The following is a 15,386-nucleotide window of genomic DNA, read 5'->3' on the forward strand; positions in this document are numbered from 1 at the left end:
ATCAGACAGAAAAAAAACAACAACATTGTGGTCAAAATTTAACTACATTAACAAGACGCCGATATGGCACTCACGTTGTCAAAGCCTCCCAGTTTGTGCACGAGCCTGTAGAGCTTGAAGAGGTTGAGGTTCCTGTAGCCCAGTACAGGCCGCTTGTTGATTGGAGTTCCTGAAGAAACATGGAGTGGGTTGAGATGGTAAATGGTAGATATTTTCCAAAAACGACTTATTTAACTGTGTCTAATTGTATAAGTTGCAGCTGTGTGTGTTTTTGTGTTGAACTGTGACTAAACAAAGGTAACAAATGTTTAGGAACACGATTCCCAACACGTTTGATATATTCTGTTAACCGTGTTCTGTAGTAGTGACCTTTTTTTTTCTTTGTTGTTTCTACTGCCTTTTTACCTTTTTTACCGCCTTTATCCTTCAACATCCATCCGTTTTCTCTCAACTGTGTTTTGCATCTTTTGTTTTCCTGTTTTAACCTTATCTTTCTGTTGTTATTTTGCTTACTGAGTATTCTGCTTTGGCTGTGTCAGTCAAAAGCACTTTTTAAGCTCTGTTTTTAAAGGTGCTATATAAATAAATCTTATTAAATTATTATATTATTATTATACAACCAGGAGAATAATTCAGACACTACTGTCAAACCCATTCATTTCATTTCATTTTGTGAAACTGCACAATACATGGAATTTTCTACCACTAAATATCATCAAATCTGATCTAATTTTACAGTTGCCTCGAAACTGAACCATTAAAAATACACTATTTTTTCTTTTCTAATTTTTAAGGGGCTGCAGCTATATGTATTGATTGTAGTCTAGGCTCACCTCTGTCCTCCATGAACTTGTACAGCTGCTGCAGGAAGTTCTCCCTTTCCTCTGGGAACGGCTCCACTTCCTCCTGCCAACAGGAAATAGGAAATAAAACGTCGGGCTTGACTCAGCGAGAACGCTGTTTGGATTTAGGTCGCGACTGAATATTGTTGTAGTCAGAGCTCATAGGGTCACAGCAAGCGCTTGCTCCTGACAGTACCTCCTCCTCTTCACTGCTAGCATCCTCTTCCTGCTCCTCCTCTTCCTCCTCATCATCGTCTTCACTGCTCGAGCTCTCTTCTTTCACCTCTGTCCTCCAGGTGCTCGGCACCGCCAACTGCCGCTGGAACTCCAAGGCTGCATCCAGTGCTGTCACATACACACACACACACACAAACACCTCAATAAGATATTCATGGTGTTTTTTTCATCTTGTGCATGTAATATGTAAGATACAATGTCATACTTAAAGGAGATATCACGAGAATGGCCAAAATGTTCTAAATCCAAGACTAGTTTTTGGCGATGTGGCTTGAAACCAATCTTATGTGTGTGTGAGTGGGCCCAGCAACGGAGTAATGACGCAGTAAATAAGATTGAATTACACCATAGTGGCATCAGACTAAATACTTTATCTACTGACACAACGATGTTACTGCATTTTAATGACGGATGCCTGCAGGGTGACACGCTGGTTTAGAAAACACTGTTCTGCTAAACAATTGGATCATAATTTCAATGCGATCACATCTAGAGATGTTTTACACAAATATTAGTGCATTGTGGAGTCTGCACATAATGGAAGCTCAAAGAAAAACAGGGGTGTATGAAAAATTGATGAAAACATTCGAAAAGTAACCGTGAAAAAATGCGGCCTGGAAAGTGTGTGAGGAATATCTGCTGGGGCTCGTGCAGGAGTTCCTGCTGCCATGTTTGCAGCGGGAGTGTTCAGCCACACTGTCACAGGTGGGTTTAAATAACATTCAACCACCTTAACCGACGCTCACTTTGTGCTTTTACAGTGCATAAAATGTCACAATTGTGAGTCAACCACCTGTGAATACCAAGAGGTTGATAATAAAAATGCTGTAATTATGAGAGTAAGAAGTATGGAGTTGACAATGTGGGCACTATATAAAAAGCCTGGTTTTGACTTCAAACTAAAATAGACTCCGTGGTGACAGGAGCCCTTCACCGTTTCATTGCGGAGACTGAAAATAACACTTCTCTTTCTTCAGTCTGCCTCCCCGCTACCTGCTCTGCAAGCACTCTCCACTGAGCGTGTCAACATACAGGCCGACACATAGATGACGGTGACTAAATGCGTTCTCATGCTCCAGTTCTTTCAGCCCTGCGGAGTGAACCCACCTGGTTTGAGCCCTGCGTCGGCCTTAGGAGGAGAATCACTGTTCATCTCACAAATGTCCTTCCGCAGCACCATGTAACTGCAACACAGAGCAATTTCGATCAACATGTGCACGAAAATGACCTCAACTTGTCTGTAGACAGTATTAGGTGGCGGAAGCACTTTAACTGCTCTCTCCTACAAAATCTAAATGAAATCACGGCAAGTTTCCACACACATCCCAGAGCTGAATCTTGGTGTAGTAAGTATCAAAAACAGTGAGAGCAGACTGACTTGAGGGCAAACACCTGCAGACGCTCAATGAGATGCATCAGACATTTAAAAAAAAAAACAAAAAACAAAAACTAATCAGCTTTTTGCCATTCCGGCATTTCAATTTGTACTTGGACACAGTCTCGCTTAATATGCTGTGAATGCCAAAATGAAAGTCTGAAGTATCAAATTTGGAGTCTGATGAAGTACTTGTTGGTAAATTGATAAAACGCTTCGGTCCATCTGGGTACGTGCTTTAACTTTCACAGCTGGATATCAGGGCTGCCTTGGGCCACCGTTAAGTCTTGTTAATTAAAAACACTGGCAGGGAGAAAACAAGTCCTCTCTCTGTTTGCTACCTCAGCACGGCATCAAAACAACCTCAAGACCTGGGTGGACAGAACACAGACTTCTTCCTCCCAGTCGTAGCACTATACTACACCACTGCATCTTATATCAACCACAACGGATGTGATTCTTCAGGAAAAGAAGTAACCGAGTGTAGGTCATTTGGAAGATATACGGTAGCTCCCTCTGCTTCAGTAGAGTTTGTTTTTTAAGATGAAGGCAGTCTGTGGCTAGCTTTGGGGGCCACAGAGATGTTGCAGAGGTACCTGCTGACCTAGGTAAGTACTTGAGCTGATCCAATGGCTAGATTTGCCACGGAGTGAATTTAGAGTGGCTGAAAAAGATTAAAAAAAATAAAAAATACAACTCCCTGTGTTGAAATACTGCCGCATGACTCTCCTCTTGATTGAACCTGGTCCTTCACTTCGTTATTTACTCTAAAATTGACATTCATAGAGATGATGTCGATAATGCTGAAACTGCTTTTCATTGCTGCCTTGCTGACGGATACCCACAAGCAAGCTAATAAAGTACTTGTTCAACTGAGTAAGCTTTAGGTTACAGATAACTGAGCAATGCATTATCTAAAATATTATTCCCCTTTTTTTTCCTTTAGCCCTCTCAGTGTGGAGGCCAGATGACATTCACCATGATTTCAGTGACAAAGCGGGTAGCCAGTCAACACTATCCCAACTTGTTCTTGTCATTATGCACTTGAGGCATCGCTGCTTTTTGAAAAAATGCACTTTAGCCGTTCCATTAGTGTGACAGTCTGTGTTAAATACCAAATCAAAATGATTAAGCTGTCCTTTTTTTTGTGTGCACTTCCTTAGAGTGGTTGCAGACAAGTTTGCAAGTCAACCAAATAAGCCAAAGCAGAAAGGGCTTCTGTTTCTATTGTCACTTTGGTAACAAGATCTGACAAAGTGAGACACTTCCTGAAAAACTCAAGTCTCCCCTCTGGGCGTGACCTTGCTTTCCCCACAAATGTTATCCCAAGGCCATTGTTCCTGAGAGGACGCTGAATGGTTAACATCACTAGCAAGAGTCAAACTCCTCAAAGCAAAGCAAACAAGCTGCCCCTGGCATTACACAGGAGGTCAGAAGGCTTTCACATGGGACCTCTCTTCAAAGAGCATATTACACAAGGAACAATGCATTTGAATAACACTGATAAAACAGTACACTGAGACAAAATACAAAACAAAAAGTAACAAAAGCAGTTATAAAGGATGATGATCAAAGTGTGTGTGGTACATGTCAGTTTGATCCATCAGACAAGCTTGGTAAACTGCCACAGGAGTGAAAAATAGGAAGCTGCAGACTATCTGAAAGACTGTTATTTTATGACGGCACTTGTGAATCCACTTCAGATTATACTCTGATGTGTGCAAAAATTCAATCAGATAAATATACTAGAAACTTTGTCTTTGTCTCCATTAAAATTGTATCCCTACTCACTTTGTGTTAAAAATGTCTATATAAATCATCTAAGAAACTTTTTCTCTGCAGGATGAGTAATTGTTGGGAGCTGGAAGTAGAAGTTGTGGCCCATGCAGTGACAGCAAACAAGGCACATATTGATTAATCTTTGGTGTAATATAAAGAGGCAAGCCTGATGGATCAAACTGCTTATTTCTGGAAAATATCAAATACCAACATTGGCTATCAATACTGTAAAAATAATGTGTTTCTTTTTCTTTCTTTTTAAAATCCACCTGACCAAAATAACCTTGGTAGACAACAATCTCACCATTAACAATGCATATTTCTGGACTTCAGTGCTTTATTTGATTTTCTGCTTTCAGCCATGGATAAAATGAAGTTAGATCCGTCTAATGCTTGATTAATTTTTGTTTTCATTCCAAAACACTTGCCAATCTTGTTTGTGTCAGTGTCGACTTAACTGATGAGTGAAATCAAATTGTTCCTTAACAGGAACTAAATTAAACTGGATCTGAGGAAGCCAGTTGGGATACTACGGTGTAATTTGTAACAAGCTACTGGTATTACGGGAAGCTTTCAAAGGTAGTCAATAAACAGTTGTTGCCTCCCTCAGTCGCCACCTGGAGTTCTAGCTACTCAGGCAACTGATAAGGAAGTGACCTGAGTGAATTACACTGCTTCCATTTCCTCTCTGAATAATCATCCCTTATCTTATCCCACTCATCATCAGCTGCACCCTTCACCTCTCAGCCCGCTAAACTACAAATGATAAGAGAGCCTCGTCAAACTCCTGCTGCTGCAAATATGTCTTCAGGTGCGTTTGGGGCGCTGCTAAGTTGCACAGGACATCTAGTGTGGAATGCAGACTCGAGGCCTGAGACAGTCATCAATGGAATGCAAACAGACTGCAAGGTAATCTTTGGCCAAGTGAGCAGCAGTCAGATTGATTTATGTTGAGTTTGGACCATGTTTCTACCCACACAGAGTGAACGTTCTGACTGCAGTAACTAACCACCACCTGAGAGGAGCCTCTCGACAGGCCTTATTCCTCTCTTTGCCAGAGACACATAACACAATCTAACTGTGTAGTTTCTCACTGAGGGCAGCTTGTAGGGAAGCTATGCTGTCTTGCCTCACCAGTAAGTTACAGCCTGAGGGGAAAAATCAACCCAGAGCTGGCAGGAAAGGCATCTCTTACCTTAAGTTGGGAGGCTGCACCTCGCATGTGGCACTGTCCTTTGATATTTATTTAATAAACCTTAACCATTCTCTTTGTCAGTATCATGCAGTGGAACTGCCACATTCCAGCATTCTCGCTGCATAGTACAACTTAATATGTTGAATTCATACGGACAATGAAATATGAAAGAATGGAATATCTTGCAAGAGCTGCATTCTGATACTACATTCTTCAAGGGCATTTTAATTCATATTTAAAATACACACAATCAGTAAATCAAGTCGAGAAACTGACAGTCCAGAAATATTGTTATTGGTCATAAGCAGGAGGTTTATCAGAAAGTTCAACACTTTATCACTGTGGAGCAAAAGGAAGTATTTCCAAAACACTGAAATAAATGTTAAATAGCTAAACTTAAAATCTATATTAAATTAAAAGAAACTGCAACATCTGATAAATTTTGGACGATATATTATGCAGCCCTACAGAATATGAACACAATATGGTGCACTCAAGCATCTCTTTGCCCATTATATAAAGCAGTACATAGACTTTGTTTAGCAGTGGAATGCTGCACAAGTGTCCCTTTATAAATCACATTTACAGCCTCATGACGGGCATGCTTTACACATAGCATAAATGAGATTTTCATCACAATAGTTTACATGACTCACAATTTCCCATCCTTGAATGAACGAACAAAAATGTTGTCCTTCTTCATAGTCACATCTTCATGGCAGTCCGGGGAGATGACCTTGATTATGTGCAGAGAAAAAGAGAGAGAAAGGTCAGACGAGGTGGGGGGGAGCTGGGGGACTTTGGGGCATCAGAAATTGAGTCAATGACTACAGATGCTTCAGCAAAAGGCCACGCTGATGGATTACAAAATATGCCGTCTACAAAACAAGGACAAGCGAGTGAGTGAGATGAAGAGCGATATGTGAGGGTTGCACGCCCACTCGCAGCATGTGCTGCTGCTGTTTACTGGAGCTCATGAGCACAACAGTGGGAGTTGTTCCAGTGCCAGGGTCTAAACCAGAGGAGGCACTGCTGCTGTTACGGAGATTTGATTTCCACCAGGACTCTCTCTGTTTTACTTGACTGCCTGCATGCTCCTGCTCTCTCTGTCTCTATGACACACATGCTTGCATAAGGCATGTTTTTGCTCAAATACATATACTCACATTTTCTCAGTCTCATCAATTCCCTCTGTCACACATATGTTGCACTGCACACATGCAAACAAATGTAGCCATTTCACACACACACACACACACACACACACACACACACACACACACACACACACACACACACACACACACACACACACACACACACACACACACACACACACACACACACACACACACACATCTTCTTTGCATTTTGTTTGACCCTTCAACTAAGAACACATTGTTCCTTACAACCTTTTCCATGTCTCATCTGTTGCTGCAAGACATCTACCAGTGTACTACTCCACCCCTCTGTCTCGGTGCCATACGGCAGCAGTGTAAACAATGCCAGGGTGCCCTGTGTTGGAGTTCCCTGGGCTGTCACAAGGAGGCAGTGTGGAGCTCCATCAGCAGCAGCCAAGAACAACAAACACTGGAGGCGGGGCTCTGCTGACTACACAGGAATAGTTAAAGGGACAGCGTCCCCCACCCTCTCCCACTCTCCCAGTTCTACATGTACCACTTACATAAACAAACAACGCCTGTCACCATTTCACTGTGTGCTAACAGTGGCTGAGAGTGAAGGGAGGGCGGAGAGAAAAGGACTGGAAAAGACTGATAACTCTCACATTAAATCAGTGTTTGTGCAGCATTGTTCTGCACATCAGTGAAAACAAAAGTCACATCTGCTACTTTTTCCTTTTTCCTAGGAGTTCAGCAGTGTTGTGCTCCATTTCTTTGCACTACAGAAGTAAACAGTGAAAAAAGGCCTTTTTTTACAAATTTACAAATGAGCAATCTGATCCTAATGTGCATTTCCAACACAGTCTAGCATGCTACATCTCATGGTGGGGAAGTCTGAACCAATAACATCATCCTTAGTGCTGAGGTTACATAACCAGCCGTTTAGATGAAATGGTACAATTCTCTGATTGGATTGGAGGACCAGCAGCAGTGGGTCCCTGCTCCCTAACAGTGATGGAGCAGAGTGCAGGGAGGCAGGAAGAGACAGTGAGCTCACCAGTGCAGGATACCACGTGGTTTTCTTTTTGTCCCCGGTGATGACCCCCTCCACACACACCACTTTGCCAAATAGATCCTCATTCTGCCGCTGATCGCTCTCCTCTTCTTCACTGGACGAGGACGATGACTCTTCCTCTTGACTGTGGAAGAAAAGGACATTTTACTCACTGCATGAGAGGCAAAATTAACTGTTTAACTGAGCAATTCTGAGATGTAGATACTGACAGATCTCAGAAAGGCGCAGAGAGCACGTGGATGTACATATATGTGCCTTCTTTTACAGTGACCCCATTCAACAGTTATCACAGCTCCTTTCCATTGGGTACCAATTCACAAATTAAGAGCATGCCTTTAAACACAAACACGCTAAAAGCATCCAGACACAGCTTAGACTGTTGATGTGTGAATGTTTGCAGAATACCACTATGAGGAGATAACAGTCTGAAAATATTCACAATTTCAAATTAATGTTTGAATTCTGGTGACTCAATTCTTCGCTGTTGGACACACACAGAGCAGTGCCTGCCTCCATATGCTCCAAACTCCTGCATGTCAACAAAATATGTCGCCTAACTGCCAGGAACCAGTTGCATTACCAAAACCATGTTCAGATTCAAAGCTCTGAAACCAGTGAAAACATCTGAATGAGCGAGGCGCTCCCACGGGGATCCTGTTGCTAGATCTACAACTGATGAAAAGATTTGTGGTGGAAGCACTTTCTTCCACCGCAAAGGTGTTGCACTGCTGTGTAAAAACAGAAACTTCCTGTTTGTTCACTGAACTGCCAAAATATTGGGATAGCACCTTAATATTTGCTGTGCATAAAAAGGCTAGATACAATCACAACAGGATCTGATTTGCACAACTGAGTGTCAGTGGAGGAAGGCGTAAGAATTCCATTATCAAATTCGCTTTTCATTAACCATCTGTTGTGTTGCAAAACTAGATAATTTTAAAACATTAAAAAAGTAGCAGCTCTTAAAAAAAAAAAAAAACATTAGTGTGATCATCCATAGCACGACAAAACCCTCCACAAATTTTCTCCGCTTATCATTATGTAGCACAGGAAAACATTAGGTTCACTCGAGTGCTCATTAGGATCCGTCTATTGATGAGCCGGCTCGCTCTCTGCTGTCTGACAGCCAGCCTGATGCTCAAGCGGGCCTCCGCATGGGGAGAGCCCTCACCGTCGCCAGCAGACAGGCAGCCATGTGTCTGAGTGATGCAAGCAGCACCACCAGGCAAACAGATCCACAGATCCCCGGCCCTCTTTTTATGCTTCACTAGGCTGGCTCCGAGCACAACTCTGTGTACATATACACAAGGTCTGGCAGGACTCAAGAGCAGTAAATCATTGAAGCCACTACTACAACAATAACAACAACTAAGCTCTGAATCACGATCATAAACAGCCAGAGCATACTCGTTACTCAAAGGAGAGATTAAAATTCATGAAGGTAAGAGTTCCCTCCATATTATGACTGATACAACAGCAGTGAAAACTCATCAGCTAACCTTTTTTTGTAAAGATAATAATATATCAAAACAAGAAATCACAGTATCACTTAAAAACAACTTGTTCTGGTTTTCCGTATCAGGAATACAATCTAATGCTGTATAACTTTTTCAATGCAAGTAATTCAGACATAAGGACACTGTTAGTGCACTGTGCGCGGGAAGACAACAGGTCCAAGGTGCTAATGTGCAGCTGGGACTGTTCCAAGTCAATATTGCATCAACGTTCAGAGTAATATTGACTTTTCTCTGAGTGCCATTAGGGAGGGTGTCAGAGAATGAGATTATGTAGCAGAGTGTCCTCTTTATAACAGAGAGGAGCCCCAATTATATCCAACGCCAAAACCCCTCAGCTGCTCCTATTCCCTAACGAAAACTTGGCGGTCTCGCAGGAGAAGGCACATCAGAACACAAAACACCCACTGGAACATTTGAGTGAAAGAAGAAGAAGAAGAAGAAGAAGAAGAAGAAGGAAAAAAAACAAAAGATAACATTCACCAGGGCCACACCGTGCTCAGCCTGCCTTTCTCCTGCATGCGTGCACTCACAAGAGCTCTGCCAGATTAAGTAGCAGAAGGAGGCGAGTAGGCTCTCCTCCTCCATGCCTTAGGGGCTGTTTATGACGGGATGGAGATAAAAGTACAGCTATCATTTCAACTACCCTGTCGGTATATAAGTTGGGAAGCCCGTTGCTGATGATTGTGAGTGGATCTCATACGGTAAATCCCTCTCCAGCATCACCACAGCCCTCTGTCCCATTATGTTTTTTCAGTGTAATCTGGGGATAGCAAAATTGACAGAGGTGGAGGACAATACTCACACTGGGTTGGATCGCCGGCCGCGGTTGCCCTTCTTGCCAATGACAGGCGTGCCGAAGTGCTCAGGGTTGGTGAGAGGGAGCCTATCGAGCGTCTGCAACGGAGACAAAAAAAGCAGGACAAGTGTCACCTTATCAGACCCCACGGCACAGGGTTTATCCCGCATACCTTGAAGAAATTCTCTCTACGGGATCTTGCCAATGAGGTACTGTGACTTTAACAAAGGCGGGGATTTACCCAGCACCATGGATAACACCATTTACATTTGGCAAATTTGCTCTGATATCAGTTCACATTCCCTGGAAATATTTCACACGGTGCATTTCACACAGCAGCTGAACTTCTGAATGCCAATGTGGGACCATTCATGAGCAGTCTTTTAATTTCAGCGCTGCTTTCAAGTGCCAGCAAGCACAAGGAGGAAAGATGTGAGACTGTTGGCGATTTGAGATTAAAAAAACACAGGGAAAGATTGAGCCTTGTTTCCCCCAGAAAGCTGAGAGTTTGGGCTGGTGTAAAACTGCAGGACGGCACAATGGGGACTTGCCTCGCTCTCTGCAAAGTGACGTGCTCCTTTCAGGCAGAGAGAGGAACGCCTGAGGGTCTTCTCATCGCCATCGTCAAACACTGCAGAGATGAGAGCAGGAGAGACTAACTGTTAGGCTGCTGTATGTAGGCCAAAAGTCCACGCATACACACATACACATACACACATGCACACATACAGACTCTCTAAAGCACAAACAAACTCCTCCATCTCAGTTACAAAATGTCTGCTGGTTTTATGATTTGATGAAAACAAATTTTGCTCGACTTTTGAGGCTATGGATAAATCCAGCAGCAGCCAGTGACAGTCGCAGTTTCAGCTCACAGCTTTATTATTGCTTCAAGGACCCTCTGCTGGCTGCTTTGAAACAGGACAGGAAAGCACGTCCCCGGGAAACCTTTTATTTTAAGTCTTACTCCACTGAGGAGGAGTGGCTTACGAGTCTCTCAAACAGAAGGGAAGGCAGACACTTTCTTATTGACTTACCAACAGTATATATACTAGCGTCTGTCAGCTTATTGATGGTGGCCTCCTGATACACCCCGTCCTGATTCTTCACTTCTACGACAGCACCCACCTGAGCAACACACACACAGCTGTCATTTGGCATGCCAACAATACTATTTAACTACAACATACCAACATACTGTTTTTTTGTGTGTTTTTTTTTAGAATAACAGCAGCACTATTGTTGCTGCAATATTCATTTGAATGGGTTGAAAATGCATTTTAGAGCAACAAGTTAACGTCTGATTAATCACTGCTCTTTTGTTCTTTGTAGGGTTTTTCATAGTTCTAAGAATTTTTGGAAGAACTGCCCCTGTGTTTTTGAGTATGCACTTTCATCACTTCAGTGTTCCTGGTGGTGCAAATGCAAACACAAAAAAGCCCCTGAAGGTTCATAGTTCCTGCTGAACATCCCCAGAGGGGAGAACTTCTCAAAAAAGTCCCTAGATCTGTCCGGTCAGAAGGCACCTTATATTGAATATACAGGTTCCTGAGCTCAGTGTTGTTTATTTAAGAAATCTGTGATAAATGGTGCAATCGTCTGTGACACTCAGTTAGAACAGTTGTACAACTATATGGTTTTAAAAGTGGGATTTGATTGTAATAGTTTAATAGTTTCACTGTAATTTCATTCAATATAAATTGTTATAATGCAGAAAATCTATGAGGAATCGTGAACATTTTCCTCTTTCTGGTTCAATCTCATCATGATTCGTCAGTTTTCAAATAGATCATATCACTTTAATCTTTAGAAATCAAGTGAATCTGACATGGTTTCATTCAGAAACAGGGGAGAGAGGTTGATCAACTAGCAAAGCAGCAGTCAATTAGCAAAAAAAGAATTTTAGTTTAAAAAAATTACAAGAAAAAAAATTATAATGACCAGAACCCCCCCCAAAAAAACTTGAAAATGAGCACAAAAAATGCATTTGTAAAAAATGTATTTAATTAATTCCAAAAAATAATAATAATAATAATAATATGATAAATTTAAACATTACATCAGTGATGCTGGATCAATGTCATATTTCTTGCATTTAAATGCTTGTGAAATGCTTTCAAGAACTTCATAGTTAGCACACACTAAAATACCTTTTGATATAAGGGTCTTTAAAAGGCAAAATCATTTGAAATGGGCTGTATGGCTTATTGAATGTCAACTTGGAGGTCCAGCATATAAAAAAGTGAAAAAAAAAAAAAACAACAACAACCCTATACTAGTATACAAGTGCAATAGCACAGATTTAGTGCTAGTATAGTAGTATGACAGCCTGAACTTAAAATAAAACTAACATTCAGTGAATCAAAATATAATTCTGTGCAATACTTTTTATAACAGCAATCTGTGTTTTATGACAAAAGTCCAACAGTGTCAAATTATCCCAGGCTTCTCCATCCCTGCTGCCTTACCTTTAGAGGTCCTTTGATGTGTTCATCATGAACCTCAGCCGTGGACAGATCTGGTTTAAAGGTCACCTGGGGAAGGGGGAGGCGGTGGGGAGGAGGATCAGTAATGGGAGAAAACAAACAATTCCCCAAAGGCCTGACCAGGCTGCATGAATCTTCCACTTTACAGAGCTCTCTTTATCTCTCTCTCCCCCTCTAGTAAAAAATGATTGTTACTTTAAAAGACAGGCTTTGAGATTGCAGACAGGAAAACAGGAAACAATGGTCAATTTCTGTTGTGAATGTTCGACCTACACTATGCCATCGCCCCACCCCCCACCCACCCTGCTTCGCTTTGCAGCCTCCCCTCGGTGAGGCACACTAGATCATAATCTGATCAAGCTGTAGTAATCTTGCATCTGCATGATGACCTGGCAGCACTGCACAGACACAAGCACAAAGACAGACACAGAAATAGACTGGCTGGGCTACTGTCACATATTTCCCAAAGAGAACAAGTGCATATTTAGGCCCACAATCTGTTTAAATGATTGAAAAAACACCCATCTGTACTTTGAATATCAAATATCATGTGCTTTTTTTTCCCAGTTACCTGTGGGGCACAAATTTATTTCTTAGCATATACAAGAAAAATGGTAGCACATGCTGAAAAACTGGTTTCACTTTTGTTTACTCTGATTTAACTCAGAATCAACCACCACACAGAAGCGCAGGAAAAGCACTGTCTCATGAAACAAGCCTGAAGCTAACCAACTCAGACAATGCTCCCCTCTTGAGTCGGTTCAAATGTAGCAATACCAGAAACGGCAATCAAACTCTCGCAGTGAGGGCGGAATCCTAAGAGTGAATGAAATTCAAGCCGAGAAAGATGATAAATTGACATGCTGGAGAAATGCATAGTGTAAAGCTCTTGGATTTTCAGGTTATAAGAAAGACAAGGGAAGAAGAATAGTGAAATCGCTTTCTGAGGCAGCGTTTCATCAGTTGTGGAGATAATTGCATTCCTGCCCCACGGAGGAGAGGAATCCCCTTCCTCATAGGGACGAACAGGGAGGCTCCCCTCTCCACAGACGGGAGAGCAAGCAACTCTCTCTGCCAAAAGCCTCGGCTAGAGAATATCAGTAACACCCAAACCTTCGTGCAGCCTCCTACCTGAGAGCATCTCCTCCTGCATGATTTAACTGAGGCCTGTAACTCTATACTGAAACTGTATGACAGCTTGAATGTTAACAACTGATGCTAGAACATGAAAATCAACAAAATAATGAATGGATTAGTGCCTCAGTCCAACAAGTTTTGCTTAGTGGAAGCATGTACTTTACTATATTTTATTTCCTCAAATCCATCCAGGGGAAATGAAAAACTAGCCACAATGCTGCAGAACATGATTGATGGTGAAATTAAAACAGCATGATGCTTTAAAAACTTGTCAGCGTTTGGCTTGAAGATGGTGTGAAGCATGTTGAATGTAGCACATGTTTTTCCACACGCTGCTTCCAACAGCTTCACATGGTAAGCGGGGTTAGTACTGACTGATTGTGCGTGTGTGCTGAATATTTCACAGTAAGTGATGTTGATGTGGTACTAACAAGAGTTCTTTACAGGTCTTCTAGCACAGATTATCATCATAAATATGAATGACATAGCGCTTCTTTTCGTTCGGGCTGAGAATCACTCAGAAGACAGCGATGCCATATGTTGCCGCCGTCTACTTTGTTAAACAAGCGGACAGAGATTAATGAATTAAAGAGCTGAAAAAAAAATGTTCATTACAGAGGAATGCGCTCATTACAGAGAAATACTCACAATCACAACAGCACCAGCAAACTGCTATGATTCAGTGTTTGTGGAATACAGTGCACATTCACACCATGGTTACCCCAAAATAAATCCTGTTCTCCACCAGTTATTACAATGAGTAGGCCTAATTTATGAAATGAGCCTGTTAACTTCCACGTTATCTTTAACTTAACAGTCTTATATGTTGTACTTTCTCATATTTTTGTCCCTGGCCCTGCCAGATTGGCGAACGTCTCCGCTCTTTTGTCTCTACAGGGGAACTACAGTACATTGACACACTGAACAGCCAGCATCCAATCTTTGTTCCTCCCACACACTCGAGCAGAATGAGAGACAAGCGATCTGTCTCTATTGTATCATCCAGATGCTCCGGTCCCACTGGGAAATGAGAGATACTGTACAATGCAGATCATGCAATGCCTTCATCAACAAGGCATAAAACCAGTGGGGAGGCAGCAGTCACAAAGCCACACAGCTTGGCAGTAGCAGATAGGGGGAAGGGGGAGGTTTAAATACATAGCAGGCAACTGGTGGGTTAGGCCAGGATCTGCTAAATGTTAAATCCTGACCCCCTGGTCGATTTTTCACCTTTATTTACAGCGCAAATAAATATATAAATATATTTTTGTACCATTAAATTGATGCAAAGGTCACTGTCTGATGTTCTTATAATTTACCTTTGTGCTGTTATGTCACCCATGTTTCGCTTATAATACCAAACCAATCGATTTTTGCAGCATTTAATTTGACTTAGTTGTAAAATATTCAATTTGGTGAATGCTTTTGTCCAAAGCATCAAGCTGTACTGGGAATGCAAATATTTTTAGCAAAGGTGGCCCCTCTGGGAATCAAACCCTTGACCCTGGCAGTACTTTAAGTGCACAACAACAACAAAAAAAAAAACCCTACATCATCTGGCAACACTGGAGGCCAAACATGACAAAATAGAAACAACAACTGCGGGATACTCTCAGAATCTTTTCAAAGCAAGAAGACTGAGTAACATGAGGACCTTGTAATCCTGCATACAAGCCACTCTACACATAGTGACTTTTGCATTTTTGGATCCACTCCACAAAAAAATGACCATCTGCACTTTAACTGCTCCCAAAAGCATAAAAAAGCTGAGCTGTTCCACCCTGTGTGTGTGTGTGTGTGTATCCTTTTCATATTCCTACAAAGCT

General features: G+C 41.9%; 1 protein-coding gene across 4 annotated transcripts in view; it reads right to left on the bottom strand.

The window, feature by feature from the left end:
* Positions 1–15,386, bottom strand: part of arid4b (AT-rich interaction domain 4B) — a 38,534-nt gene that overhangs the window by 10,582 nt on the left and 12,566 nt on the right. For all 4 annotated transcript variants that reach the window (XM_030070042.1, XM_030070044.1, XM_030070043.1 and 1 more), the window contains exons 4-13: positions 12,406–12,471; positions 10,975–11,065; positions 10,489–10,568; positions 9,944–10,035; positions 7,607–7,748; positions 6,085–6,164; positions 2,187–2,263; positions 1,039–1,187; positions 834–906; positions 75–169 (exon numbers count right to left, since the gene is read on the bottom strand). In XM_030070042.1, coding sequence (XP_029925902.1) covers positions 75–169; positions 834–906; positions 1,039–1,187; positions 2,187–2,263; positions 6,085–6,164; positions 7,607–7,748; positions 9,944–10,035; positions 10,489–10,568; positions 10,975–11,065; positions 12,406–12,471 — 945 coding nt within the window. The remainder of the gene's footprint in view (positions 1–74; positions 170–833; positions 907–1,038; positions 1,188–2,186; positions 2,264–6,084; positions 6,165–7,606; positions 7,749–9,943; positions 10,036–10,488; positions 10,569–10,974; positions 11,066–12,405; positions 12,472–15,386) is intronic.

Source organism: Myripristis murdjan, chromosome 15, assembly GCF_902150065.1.
Source record: "Myripristis murdjan chromosome 15, fMyrMur1.1, whole genome shotgun sequence".
NCBI lineage: Eukaryota > Metazoa > Chordata > Actinopteri > Holocentriformes > Holocentridae > Myripristis > Myripristis murdjan.